Source organism: Jaculus jaculus, chromosome 2 (assembly GCF_020740685.1).
Source record: "Jaculus jaculus isolate mJacJac1 chromosome 2, mJacJac1.mat.Y.cur, whole genome shotgun sequence".
In the NCBI taxonomy this organism is placed as follows: Eukaryota; Metazoa; Chordata; class Mammalia; order Rodentia; family Dipodidae; genus Jaculus; species Jaculus jaculus.
Genome location: NC_059103.1, coordinates 174,816,839 through 174,831,852, shown reverse-complemented (window position 1 = coordinate 174,831,852; position 15,014 = coordinate 174,816,839). Strand labels below are relative to the sequence as shown.

General features: G+C 38.4%; 1 protein-coding gene across 39 annotated transcripts in view; it reads right to left on the bottom strand.

Annotated features, from left to right (window-relative positions):
- The window catches only part of Rims2 (regulating synaptic membrane exocytosis 2), a 544,765-nt gene that overhangs the window by 427,622 nt on the left and 102,129 nt on the right, over window positions 1–15,014 (bottom strand). For all 39 annotated transcript variants that reach the window (XM_045144630.1, XM_045144647.1, XM_045144632.1 and 36 more), the window contains one exon: window positions 6,730–6,940. In XM_045144630.1, coding sequence (XP_045000565.1) covers window positions 6,730–6,940 — 211 coding nt within the window. The remainder of the gene's footprint in view (window positions 1–6,729; window positions 6,941–15,014) is intronic.

The window sequence follows — 15,014 nt, the reverse complement described above, 5'->3', positions numbered from 1 at the left end:
TAAGCATTTGGACATAATTAAGTAGATCATGATCAATTCTTTCTACAAAAAGATTTAAAAAATAAGTCAAAATTGCTTGAAATAATATTTATTATAAATTACCTTTAATGTATTTCCATTTATATGCTTTTCATAATTCAATAATTATAAAATAGTTTCTTTTTTATTTGATTAAATATATAGCTTTTAGTTATTAAGGGAGTGTCATCTTAAATGGAAAGAAATGGAAGCTAATGTGCTTCATAAAATTTTGTATGGGTACTTCCATAGGTCTAAGACTCCATTTATCCCTTTTGTAACCTTAATGCACCTCAAGAGACATAATTAATTGTTAAGGATGACTCCACATGAGAATGCCTCAAAATTAAAATAAATAGTTATTTTGTTGTGTTCTACTGGGAGATTATAAAAAGAATTTTAGTATCTTTACAACTAAATATTGAACTATAAAATACATGTTTTCTTGTTATTTTACTTTCTAAGCATAGTCTGACCAAATTTCACTGAGCTTAATCCTTTGGGAATAGGATAGTCAAAGACACAGATTTATCACCAGTTAAAAGCAAAGCCTTTTACTCACACGCAAGGCAGCTGAGTATATTTACACAGATCAAATTTAAAAACAGAAATTGAGCTCAATTATTTCTTCACTTAGACTACAGATGCTTTTAGACATTCCATTCAAATGAATGTTTTCCTACATAATTAAAATTATCTTATGAAAGTTCTCTTACCTGAATATAAATGTAGAAAACTAATACAAGAAATCAAGGGCTGTCTTCCTTAAGCTTAGATCTAGACTATTTTTCTAGTATCTTTTATTCTTCTGGCAGTAGCCTCAAATATAAGAAAAATATGAGAAAAGGGAGTATTACTGCCTCTGTATCCTTTCTTCTTCAATAAACCTCATCAGGCTAATCTAAAATATAGAAAGAAATTTTTATCTAGTCACAGTATAACATTTTCAAGAAGTATTCCACCATTTTATTGTACTTACTTTATTGACATATGTAAAGAAGCCAACATTAGAAGCTTAGCTATGTATTTTCAAGCACTTAAGGGTTGTCATTACAATTGTCTATTTCTAGCTTAAGTTGTGTAACAAGGACTAGATTTCTCCTGCTGTCTATAAAAGATGCACGAAAAAGGAGAAAATACATAAAAGAATGCTTTATTGATATTTTGTTTGTACTTCTGGGGACAAAACCCAAGGTCCTACATGCTAGGCAACTATTCTACCCCTGGATAATGTCCTCAACCCATGAAAGATGGGAAATAAGATCACATCTAGGGCTAGAGAGATGGCTTAGCAGTTAATGTACTTGCCTGCAAAGCCTAAGGACACGGGTCTAATTCACCAGTACCCATGTAAAGCCAGATACACAAAAATCTGAAGTTTGTTTGCAATGGCTAGAAACGCTGTTGTGCCCTTTCTCCCCCACCTCCTATCTCTCAAATAAATAAATATTTTTTTAAAAAAAAAGATAACCTCCATAATTATCCCAACTTACTACTTTTAAAGACTTTTCACACAGCAGTAAGAGGACGCTAAGGAACTGAAAAACTAAGAGGCTAGTGAGTTAATTTCTAAAGTACTTTTAACTGAATGGAATGAAAAGACACTATATTAGAATTTAAGAGATGCACTAAAACAGTGCTTGGAGAACATTTAGAGCATGTGAACCCTATGATAGGGAAGAAGTCTCAAAACAATAACCTTACCTTCCACCTGAAGAAGCTAAAAAATTAAATCCAAAGTAAATAGAAGAAATAATAAAAATAAGTGTATAAATGAATGGTAAAAATAAAAAAGTTGAGCAAAACCAAAAGCTGGTTCTTTAAGAAAACCATAAAATTAGCAACTCCTTAGTCATAATTAACAAGAAAAAAGAGAGAAGAAACAAATTAGTTAACCCACAAATAACAGAGATAGTATCACTACTGAGTTTATGGATATTAAAACAATGATAATGGAATACTATGTAGAATTTTATATTTAAATATTCAACAACTTAGGAGAAAATGGACAAATTCCTTAGATATAGCTAAAACTCATTCATGAAATAATAATAATGTGAATAACCTTGAATTGACTATACTTTAAAATCTTCCCAACAAATAAAATTGTATGCCCAGATGGCTTTACTGGTGCAATCTAATAAATGAAAGAAGAAAGAGAGATAGAGAAAGAGAGAAAGAAAAATAAGTTCTACACAAACTCTCCCAAAGCATAATAGAGAAGATTTTTTCCCAATCCATTCCATAAGGCTAGAATGATCCTAATCTTAAAACCAAAAAAAAAAAAAAAAGACATTGTAAGAAAACTGAACTGAACATATTACTAAAAATAACAAACAAAGGCTGGAGAGATGGCTTAGCAGTTAAGGCATTTGCTTGCAAAGCCAAAGGAACTTGGTTTGATTCTCCAACACTCACATAAGCCAGATGCACAAGGGGGCACATGTGTCTGGAGTTCGTTTGCAGTGGCTGGAGTCCCTGGCATGCCCATTTTCTCTCTCCCTCTCTCTCTCTCTCTCTCTCTCTTTTTTCTCTCTCTCCCTCCCTCCCTCAAATAAATAAATAAAAATTAAAAACTAAAAAAATTAAAAATAATAAACAAAATCTCCTAGCAAGTTAATCTCTAAAATAAATAAATAAAAACTTAATAAATAAAATAGATATCTATCATGATCAAATACAGCTTACCTCAAGAATACAAAGTTAGGTTAATATATAAAAATAAGTCCATATGCTCTATCATATTAAAAAACAAACAAAAAACATAAAATAATCTTAATATGTAGAGAAAAAATATTGGGAAAATGCAACATCTATTCATGATCTTCAAAAATAATCTCCACCTATGGGACCCATAGCTGGAGCTGGGAAACAAGTCAGAATCATATCCAAACATAAACCCTCTCTCCAATATCAAGCTACCATCAATCATGGGCTACAAGAGGGCCTACACCTATTAAACTCTCTCTAAAAAAAAAGTAAGGGTTATTTCATTTGTCCTGGAACTAACTTACTCTCCATTGGAGAATTTGCTTCTCTTTGTCAGGTAGATGCAGATCCTAAGGAGAGAGCCACCCCATCATACTTCAAAAGGGCCCCAGCTGAAACTAAGGAAAATTAGCGAAACAAGTATGGGTGCTGTTTTCCTGATGAACCAGATACCAGCACAAGGGGGAAGGAGACCAACACAGAGAAAAATCAACTCCTACCAAATCAGAGATCCAGAGCCTCAGAGGACCCCAACACCTCATCACTGAAGCAGACCAAAAACGAACCCAACATGGCTCAGGGAAATTTTGTGGAAGAGGGGGCAGAAAGAATGTCAGAGCCACATGTTGGGTCAGGATATGCAGAGACATGTATCATACCAATAACTGTGGGCTAACTCCACAAGGCATGACCCATATACCTCAACAAGGAGGGGCCAATGGGGAGGGGGTAGGTCAAGGATGAGCCTAATAATGGTACCAAACTGCCTCTATTTGCTGAATAGAAAACTAATAAAAAAAATTAAAAACTAAAAATAATCTCCACAAGATATTTGCTCAACCATGTTTATAGCTGCTGAATTCATAATAGCTAAAAACTGGAATCAACCCAGGTGCCCATCATTGGATGAATGGATAAGCAAGATGTGGTATATCTACACGATGTAATTCTACTCAGCAGCAAGAAAGAATGACACATTAAAATTTGTAGAAAAATGGTTGAACTTGAAAGAGATCATTCTAAGTAGCTCACACAATCACAGAAATACACCCATCACATGATCTCACACATCTGCAGTTCCTAACTGGATCAGCCAAGTAGCTGACATGACTGAATAGCATCTTGAGGCTTGGACATAGGGAGAGTAGGGCTTAGGGGAAGGGAAAGGGTGGGAAGGGGACACAAAACGGAACCCAAATTGAACTGGTACCACAGAATCCCATATCCTGGAAGTCAGACTAAAAGGTGGAACCCTCAAGCAGACCTTAGGGGAGCACCTGAATCAAAGGTCCCTGGAGAGGGTGAGATGAAACCTAACCTCAAATTTCTCCTGTTTCTCTTTCTTCTCTGTATTGTTCTTTTTTCTTTTCCCTTGGTGGTGGCCTGTAATTCCCTGTAGCAGGATATGGTCTACATCCGAAACAAACAAGACAGACTTCTGTCAGAGCACTTGTTTACCCACCAGAAGTTAATGGTAAGACCCTACTGCTGAAGACACCAAATGCTGTTGGCAAGGACCATACAGAGACCTGGTTGGAATGTGAAGAGCCAGTCGCCAGACAATTAGCCTGCCTAGTGCTGGAAGTCACTACATGAGCTTCCAGGGAAAGTGGCCAACATCTGTCCAAGCAACTCAAGGTCTAAGTGACTCAGAAGCAAACAACTTGACAAGATGCTCACACAAGTGCCATAGTGGCACACAACCATGGTGGGTAATGAACTGCTCTTGGATTGGATAACAGATCCACTCAGTGGAAAGGAAAAACCATATCTGGAACTGGGAAACAAGTCAGAATCATATCCAGATAATGATTCTGTTTTCCATTGTCATGCTGCCACTGACCTTAGAGCATCTACACCCTTTTAATTCTCTCTAGATCAATAATGGTTATCCTATTTAACCAGTGCTGATTTAATTCTCCACTGGAGAATCTGCTTCTCTTTTTCAGAAGGGAGCTGGACCTGAGGAGATAAAAGACCCAGTGTACTCCACCCTGGCCCCAGCTGAAGCCACAGAAGAATTGGGGAAATAAGCTGCTTTCTCAGTGAACCTGATATCGGCACAAGGGTGAAGGAGATAGACATTGAGGACACTCAACACCTACCAAACCAGAGATTCAGAGGCTCCTGAGTGCCCGTCACCGAAACAGACTTAAAATGCTCCAAGCATGGCTCAGGGAATTTTGTGGAAAGGGGGCAGAAAGATTGTTAGAGCCACAAGTTGAGACATTTTGCACAGAGACATTCTCTCTCCCCTCCTCCCACAATGCATGACCCACAATCCCCATGTGATTAACCTGCATCCCCAACAAGGAAGGCCTCTTTAGAAAAAGGGCAGGGAGGAAGGAAAGAATGGTATCAACATGTATTGTTTACATACAAAATATGTCCATATCAAATAAAAATAATAATCTCCACAAATCTGTACATCTATGAAAAGTTTAGAGTGAACATCATAACTAATACTGAAAAGCTGAATGTCTTCCCCCTAAGATTAAGAACAATACAAGAATATCAACTTGCACCACTTTTATTTAAAAATATACCAATGAGGCTGGAGAGACGGCTTAGCAGTTAAGGCGCTTGCCTGCAAAGCCTAAGGACCCATGTTCTGCTCTTGGATCTCATGTAAGCCCAATGCAAAAAAGTGAGGCAAACACAAGGTCATACATGCCCACTAGGTGGCGCAAGCGTCTGGAGTTCAACTGCAGTGGCTAACCCTGGCCTGTTCTCCCTGTCCCTCTGTCTCCGTCTCTCTTGCTTGCTCTCTCTAAAATAAAATAAATAAAAGCATACCAATGCACAAATTTTTTAAAATGACAAAAAAACTACAACCAAGCCAAGAGTAAATGTAAAAAGAAATAGAGGATTAGTTCTGAGCAAAACAAAATAGTGAGAAATGTAAACAATTAAAAAATGAAATAAGCCATGTGTGGTGGAATATGCCTTTAAGCCCAGCACTTGGGAGGCAGAGGTAGAAGGATTGTCAGGAGCTCAAGGCCACCCTGAGAATACAGAGTGAATCCCTGAGAATACAGAGTGAATTCCAGGTCAGCCTGAACTAGAGTGAGACCCTACCTCAGAAAACCAAAAAAAAAGAATAAATAAAACCACATGAGAAAGTTAATTCCCACAACTATTTCCCCATATAAAAACCAACAAAATAACTAACTTGGTGATAATTATTGAAGAGAACAAAGCAAATTCTAATGAAGTTACTGAGAAGAGCATTTTTAAATGTGTTTGCTGACTTCAACAAAGTATTCTGAGTAACATTAACATGTTCCTTAAAGTGGATAAAGTACAGAAACAGCATAAAAATGAATCAAGTCTCTAAAATTTTCTTCATAGTTTAATGTTATTTTATTAATATCAAAACAAAGGGGGAAATAACTTAAGAGGTTATAAAATCATGCAACAGAATCTCAAAGCTGGAATAGGCCTCTTTCAAATAGAAAGGAGCCAGGCGTGGTGGCACACACCTTTAATACCAGCACTCGGGAGGCATGAGTTCGAGGCCACCCTGAAAATACAGAGTCAATTTCAGGTCAGCCTAGGCCAGAGTGAGACCCTATCTCAAAAAAACAAAAAAAGAAGAGAGTAAAAGAAAGGAAACAGGCTAAGGATGAATAGATATACAAAATTTGTAAAACTAAATAAACAAATAATAAATACAGTTGTGTCAAAATTCTGGTGTTAATCAGTTCTGTGGCTTTAAGAATCTTTAGTCTCTCTGGATCTAAATTATCTGTGCTTGCACAAGAAGAGTGATCATGTTTAAATGTCTGAGCCCTGTGATGCTAATAAAAATCACAAGCTAATTAACATGAAACAGTAAGGTCATCTCTTCAGTTGAGTAAAAAATTAAAATAACCTTTGTCTAAAATGAGAAAATTGGAAGTATTTGGTTTTTCATTATTCTGTGTATTAATTTCAGTGATCTATTCCACTTTATTTGCAATAAGCTTAACTACTAGAGAACTGCCATGCTCATTTCTGTACCTTGTTTGAGCGTAATGACACACGGCCTCCGCAACGAGCACAGAACTTTGTTTGGCAATATGAACAGTTATGGCCACATCCATCAGCAAACTTTGTTTTGTGGCAAATACCACAGGTTGGGGCATCACCCTTCTGTTCCTGCTGCTGCTGTGATTCTTCTCCCATCTTCTTTACTTGTTCCTTATACATTTCAAACTGTTGATGGAGTTTTCTGCAGAGAAAAAGAATTTTTAAAAATTTGTTTCCTGATGATCTGTTACCACAATTGATAGGCACACTTTTATATCCAAAAGAACCCACAGAACTAGAATTTAAAATTTTTAATTTTTTGATTAAAGTTTTATTATAGAATAATGAAACATGATGAATTAAATTTTAAGTGTTGAAATTAGTTCTATCTCTGATATGCATATTAGTTTAAAAATTAATTGATAATATTTATGAAGCCATTTATTTGAATAGAACTCTGAATTATTACTTACCATTTGCAACATATTTTCTAAAACATATACAATCTTATTTTTCCACAGTTTAGCTTCAGAAATATAGGAAGCTAATTTGATTTACACAGTGAAGTCAAAACCTATGAATTTCAAATCAAGGAGGTACTCTCAAGTGGAACAATCTAAAAATCTACACAAAAGCACTAGACCAGTACTGTCACTAACTGTTTAAAGTTGCACAACAGTATGAGTATAATTTGGGTGTAAAAAACTGTTCAGTAGTTTTAGCCTAATAAATGAAGCTGTTCAGATAAAAGTAAAACCAGGTTTCACTTTATAATTCGAATACCACAGTAAAGTAAATGATGTCCAGAAAAGTGTATGGTTTAGTATAATTATAAACTTTTCTCTTCCATCTTTATGAAGAAAATTTTACATGTTTAAGAAACATAATTTAGTTCAGCTCAAGATTTAGAAAACTCCTTGAAAGAGGAGTGTCTTCAGGGGATATGAGTCCAGGAAGATGGGACAAAAAAAGGATAGAGGGATAAGAAGATGATTAAATTACTGTATATTCATACAGTAAAGTTCTCAAACAAGTAAGATTTAGAAAATTAAAAATGATATCACTCCCATCCTAACAATGACAAAAGGATGAATAATCTATAAAATCATACTTTTGGAGCTGGCAAGTTGGCTCAGTGGATAAAGAGCTTTCTTTTTTGTTAAGATTTTTATTTATTTATTTTGAGAGAAGAAAAGAGGCAGAGAGAGAGAAAATGGGCACACCAGGGCTTCCAGCCACTGCAAACAAACTCCAGATGTATGTGCCACCTTGTGCTTCTGGATTATGTGGGTACTGGGGAATCAAACAGAGGTTCTTTGGCTCTGCAGGCAAGTGCCTTAACCACTAAGCCATCTATCTCTCCAGCCCAATGATGAGCTTTCTGTGCAAGCTTGAGTAGCTAAGTTCTAATCCCCAGGCCCCATGTTAAAGCCAAGAAGCCCTGGCACAGTGCACAAAACTTTATACATGTTCCAAAAATCATCTAAACAGAAAATCATAGCTTTGCTTGAGCCCATGAGAGGGTTGCAATTATCAGGAAGACAATCTGAATTCCAAAGTGCAATAAATCTCTGAAAAAGCAAGGTATCTTAATTGTTTCATCTTTGGCAAGACAAGACCACAGGATATTAAAAGACCACTGATAAGTAAAAGGAAATCAAGTGTTCTTGCTGTTGCTTTTTATTATTATTATTTTGAGACAGGGTCTCATATTTACCTCGCTGGTCTTAAGCTTCTGATCCTCCTGCCTACACCTCCATGTGCTAGGATCAGGGAAATGTGCCACCATATCTGCTTACACAGCTCTGAACCTCATGCATGCTGGGCAAGCACTCAACCAACTGAGCCACATTCCAAGGCCAAAATCAGTTAAAACTTTAGCATATTGTTAAATGATAAGATCAAGCAAACATGACAGTTTGGAATAGAAAAGACACAGACCAAAGGCAGCTCACAATTACAAGTGCTTTCCTAGAAACCTCCACTGGGTGCTCCTGGAAGAAAGGCATGAAAATAGAGCAAGAAAAATGAAATCCCACTTTTGAGTAATGCACATGCATAGGCATAAAAAGGTGACTTGTGGCTGCTGAGGCACAGACAGATATACGTCCCCAGACTTTCTCTCCTAAAATGCAAAGGTTTGGGCTATAGCGAAGTAAAGTAAGTTCTGTCACAACATGGTAGGGGCGAAGAGCAATTGTAGTGAAGGGAAAGATTTAAGAAAAGTCCTCAACCCATGGAGCAGGAAACCATCTTGGTCCAGGATCCAAGCCAAATACAAATCATTTATTTTTTAATCACTAGGAAATAGGAGAAGGAACCTCCTGTCTTACATCTGGAGATACAACTGGAGATACAGGGCAAACTTGTTTCCATGGGTATGGGAAGTCTGGTCAAAATCCCATGGCTGGAGAAGTCATGGGCTCTCGTGAAGAAGCTACTGCTATTGTTTAACTCAGTGGACATATGTGTAGTGAGTAGCAGTAACTCTGAACTGGACAAAGGGCTGCGAGTAAGGGCTGTAGAATGTTTAGCAATAAATGGGACATCTACCTCAACCCCCTCCAGGACTCAGGGAATGTGGTGGAAAAGTGGCAGAAAGAATGTAGGAGTTAGAGGAAAGAGTGAAGGGAGGTGGAACACTGTCTTCACAGCACAATATTAGCAATGCTCTCTTGATCTCACAGCAGTTGTGATCACTTCCCCTAGAGTATCTACAGGCAGCTAATGGTCCTTGGGAGCAGGAAAGACATTTTCTTGAATGGTGTAGCCACTGGTAAAAAGCTCATGCTCCTGTAAATCTCTGCTCTATGACCCTGTGAGTTACCACAATGAAACTCATTTGGTCAAAATAAAAAATAAATACAAATAGAAGACTAATTAGATCAGGAGCAGGGGGAGTGGGAAAGGAGCAGCAGAGGGTAATGGGAGGGAACATGATAAAAGCACATTATGAACATGTATGAGAATAAGATGAAACCCACTATTATGTACAATTAGCATATGCCATTTTAAATACTTTATTTATTTTTTATTTATCTGAGAGAGAGACAGACAGGGAGAAAGAGAGAGAATGGGCATGCCAGGGCCTCTAGCCACTGCAAACAAACTCCAGACACATGCACCACCTTGTACATCTGGCTTACATGGGTCCTAGGGAATTGAACCAAGGTCCTTTGGCTTTGCAGGCAAACGCTTTAACCGCTAAGCCATCTCTCAAGCCCAAACATATGTTATTTTAAAAATCATTTAAAGCTGGGCATGGTGGCACACGCCTTTAATCACAGCACTTGGGAGGCAGAGGTAGGAGGGTCACTGTGAGTTCAAGGCCACCCTGAGACAACAGAGTGAATTCCAGGTCAGCCTGGATTAGTGTGAGACCCTACCTCGAAAAACCAAAAAATAAAAAAATTAAAAAAATAAGTTGGGCATGGTGGCATATGCCTTTAATCCCAGCATTTAGAAGGCTGAGGTTGTAAGATTGCTATAAGTTCGAGGCCAGCCTGGAGCTATAGAGTGAGTTCTATGTAATCCTGGGCTCAAATGAGACCCTATCACAGGGGGGAAAAAAAAGAAAAGAAAGTAAACAGGTATTTTAAAATCGTAGCATCATTTTTACATAACTTGTTAATCTATCTCTAAAATTTATACAGAAAAGGAAAACACTTACAACAGGGAAGTTTTTTTAAAAAAAGAAAGTTGAAGGAATCATATGACCTGATTCCAGGGCTCACGAACAAAACCCCAGTAGCTCACGATCTTAAACAGTCACTCAACCAATGGGATCACATGTAGCTGAAGAGTTTCTTTACAGACAAGCATACAATAAGCAAAGCCAATAGATTACCCACAGAATGGGAGAAAATATTTGCTGGTTATACAACCTACAGAGGCCTAATCTCTAGAATCTACAAAGAACTCAAAAATCTAAACAGTAAGAAGTCAAACACCCCACTCACAAAATGGGGCAAAGAGCTGAACAGGCAGTTCACAGAGGAAGAAATACAAATGGCAAACAAACACTTAAGAAAATGTTCATCATCCCTAATCATCAGAGAAATGCAAACTAAAACAACTATGAGATTCCACCTTACCCCAATAAGGATAGCAAACATCACGCTGGCGAGAATGTGGAGAAGTAGGAACATTCATCCACTGTTGGTGGGAATGTAGGATGGTACAACCACTTTGGAAAGCAATATGGAGACTCCTGAAAAAGCTGACTATAGAGATACCAACAGACCCAATTATTCTCTTTCTGGGCATCTACCCTAAAACCTTCAAACCACAGGCCAGAGAGATTTGCTCAACCATGTTTGTAGCGGCTCAATTCATAATAGCTAAGAGCTGGAATTAACCCAAATGTCCATCACTAGAAGAATGGATAACTAAGATGTGGTATATCTACACAATGGAATTCTATACAGCAGTAAGAAAAAAATGACACAAAGAAATTTGAGGAAAAATGGTTGAACCTGGAACAGATCATTCTCAGTGAACTTACCCAATCACAGAAAAAAAATTGCCACATAGTCTTACCCGTCTACAGCACCTAACTTGAATTTACCCAAGACACCTTACATACCCAGCAAGCATCTCATGGACTAGACACTAGGATGGACGGGGAGGGAGGGGAAGACATCGAAGGGGTAGGAAACACTAATCTAGGCCCAAACAGCAATGGTACCATAAAATTCTACTTCCTAAAAGGCAGACCAAATGGTTGAACCTTCACCAGGCCCTTACAGGAAACACCTGAACCACAAGACACTGGAAAGGGTAGGATAAAGTCTAAACTAAATCTTCTACAACTTCCCTCCCCCTTCTCCCTCTCCCTCTCCCTCTCATCTCTCTAACTCTTGTATATTAGTTATCTTTTTCCTCATTTTCTTAGTGGGCACTGACCTGTAACTCCCAGTACCAGCATGGGGCTATCATCCACAATGAGCTTTTGATCAGAGAAACCTACAAGGTTTCCTAAAAGAATGACAGATTTCTGTCAGAGTACTTGATGACCCACCAAAGGTTAGTGGTAAGACCCTATTGCTGAAGACACCATATGCAGCTGACGCATAAAATGGAACAGCATGGCTGGAAGCCAGGAGAGAGTCAGTCCCCAGTCAGTCAGCATGTCTAGTGCCAGAAGGTGCTACATGGGCGACTGGGGGAAATGACCAAGATCTGTCCAAGCAACTCATGGTCTAACCTACTTAGCAGCAAATAACCTGTTGTGATGCCCACACAAGTGCAATAGTGGCACACAGCCATGGTGGGGAACCTACTGCTCTTGATTCGGCTAACTGATCCCCTCAGTGGTACAAGACCCATAGCTGGAGCTGGAAAACATGTCAGAACCATATCCAAACATAAGCCCACTCTCCAATATCAAGCTACCATCAATCATGGGCTACAAGAGGACCTACACCTATTAAACTCTCTATAAAAAAAAGTAAGGGTTATCTCATTTGTCCTGGTGCTAACTTACTCTCCACTGGAGAATCTGCCTCTCTTTTTCAGATAGATGCAGATCCTAAGGAGAGAGCCACCCCATAATACCTCAAAAGGGCCCCAGCTGAAACTAAGGAAAATTGTCGAAACAAGCAAGGGTGCTGTTTTACTGATGAGCCAGATGCCAGCACAAGGGGGAAGGAGACCAACAAAGAGAAAAATCAACTCCTACCAAATCAGAGATCCAGAGCCTCAGAGGCCCCCCAACACCTCATCACTGAAGCAGACCAAAAATGAACCCAACATGGCTCAGGGAAATTTTGCAGAAGAGGGGGCAGAAAGAATGTCAGAGCCACATGTTGGGTCAGGATATGCAGAGACATTTATCATACCAATAACTGTGGGCTAACTCCACAATGCACGAACCATATACCTCAACAAGGAGGAGCCAATGGGGACGGGGTAGGACATGGATGAGCCTAATAATGGTAACAAACTGCCTGCATTTGCTGAATACAAAACTAATTTTAAAAAAAGTTATAAAGTCAAGTCAACATGGAACTGGTAAATGATGAAGGTGTGCACTAACGTAATACAATGGAGAGTCTAGATGCAATCCAGTACTTACCATTAATTTTTACACAAATGCCAACGAAATTCAATAGAATAGTGCTTTAAATAATGAGTAACTCATATGCAAAAGGTGGAAATCCATGTGCAAGAAAATTTAAATGAACATTAACTCATACCAAAATCATCAATAATACATGGATAAATAAGCATGCTGTCTTCCAAATAAGCTTTATTTGGGAAAACTGAATTTGAAATTAGGGGGATTGCTGCATAAGCATGAGTTCATATTCCCAGAACCCACATAAAAGCCAGTTGCAGAATTAAGAGACTGTAATCCCAACCACCTTATGGGAGACGGAGAATCAAAGAAACTGTCTGGCAGCTAGCCTGGCACTTGCAGCAATGAGCAAGGGACCCTACCTCAAACAAGGAAAGGCAAGGACTGGCACATAGGATTGCCCTCTGACCTCCACATGCATGCCATGGCATGCACACACCATGGCATATGCAACACCCATACTCACACACATGAACTCACATACACACACAAGAAAGATAATTTTAAAAAGAAATTTCAGTGCTGGAGTGATGGTTTAGAGGTTAAGGCACTTGCCTGTGAAGCTTAAGGACCCAGGTTCAAATCCCCAGTACCCATATAAGCAGGGGCACAAGGTAGCACATGTGTCTGGAGTTAGTTTGCAGTGACAGGAGGTCTTGGCATGCCCATTCTCTCCCATCCTCTCCCTCCCTCTCTTCCTCTCCCCACCTTCTGTCTCTCTCTCCGTGTGTGTGTGTGTGTGTGTGTGTGTGTGTGTGTGTGTCTCAAATAAATAAATAAGAAATAAATTTCAATTTCTATAGTCACAAAGCATCACCATTAGTAACACCAACTTTTTTTAACTATGTTAAAATGCAAAAACCTTCTTAACTCATCTGTTACATATTAAAACACACAATGGGCTGGGGAGATGGTTCAGTGGGTAAAGTGCTTGCCATGTAAGCATGAGGACCTGAGTTCAGATCTGCATCACTCCCAGAAAATGTCAGACCTGGCAGTGTTTCTGTGTAATGCCAGAGCTGGGGAAAGAAAGTGATTAAGGAAGATGCTCAACATCAACCTCTGGCCTCCACATGCACACATGTGCATACACACATAAACAAAATGCATAAATATTCACACATGACATGTGAAAAACACACACACTGGTCCAAATTTTTGTGAATGTTATAATTTGATCACTTCTACTTGGCATAATCTCATTTATATGACATTCTAGACCAGAAAAAATAAAATCAATGATTTTTAATAAAATTAATGATTTTTAGTGGGTATATATGTAAGTGTATGTTTCTCAGGACTCAAGTTTATATTGCAAAGGGGAAATGTTACAATAATCATAAACCATTTCTCATAAATAACCTCATTTTAAAAAAAGTTAGATTCAAAGCCGGGTGTAGTGGCGCACACCTTTAATCCCAGCACTTGGGAGGCAGAGGTAGGAGGATCGCCATGAGTTCGAGGTCACCCTGAGACTCCATAGTGAATTCCAGGTCAGCTTGGGCTAGAGTGAGACCCTACCTTGAAAAAAAAGAAAGAAAGAAAGAAGGAAGGAAGGAAGGAAGGAAGGAAGGAAGGAAGGAAGGAAGGAAGGAAGGAAGGAAGGAAGGAAGGAAAGAAAGAAAGATGGATGTTAGATTCAAACCGCTAATCTAAAGTTAGCCAATAGACTTAAAATAGAACTCTAGGAGCCTTTATATGTATTTAATTACAATACCATGATTCTACAACTAATATCTATAAAAACTGTGCCTGTTTTATAAATTTTTCTATAACATTGGATAACATACTATTTTTCCATTATGATATCCCACCATGTTCAGATGAATATCTGCTAACACAAGACAAGCACCACTACAGAAGATTCAAGAACACAAAGCATGTACCAAAATAGGAATAACTTGAAGTGAACCATCTAACAAGCTCTGTATCTGAGCTTCTCCCAAAGACTCATCTTCCCATGTGTGGATATCTGACACATTTGTGCATTATTTCATACTGCAAACTTCCACTTCATCCCTGTGAATACACTTCACATCTCTGTGATACCTAAGTCAGTGACTAAACACTACTGGGAGAAAGGACAAGAAGGCAGGAAACAAAACTAGAGAAAGCAATGTTCTGTTCCAGCTCTGAAGGGACAGGAGAACTAAGCAAGTTATCAAAGCACGCTGATACCTCAAAAGCAGTAAAGCCC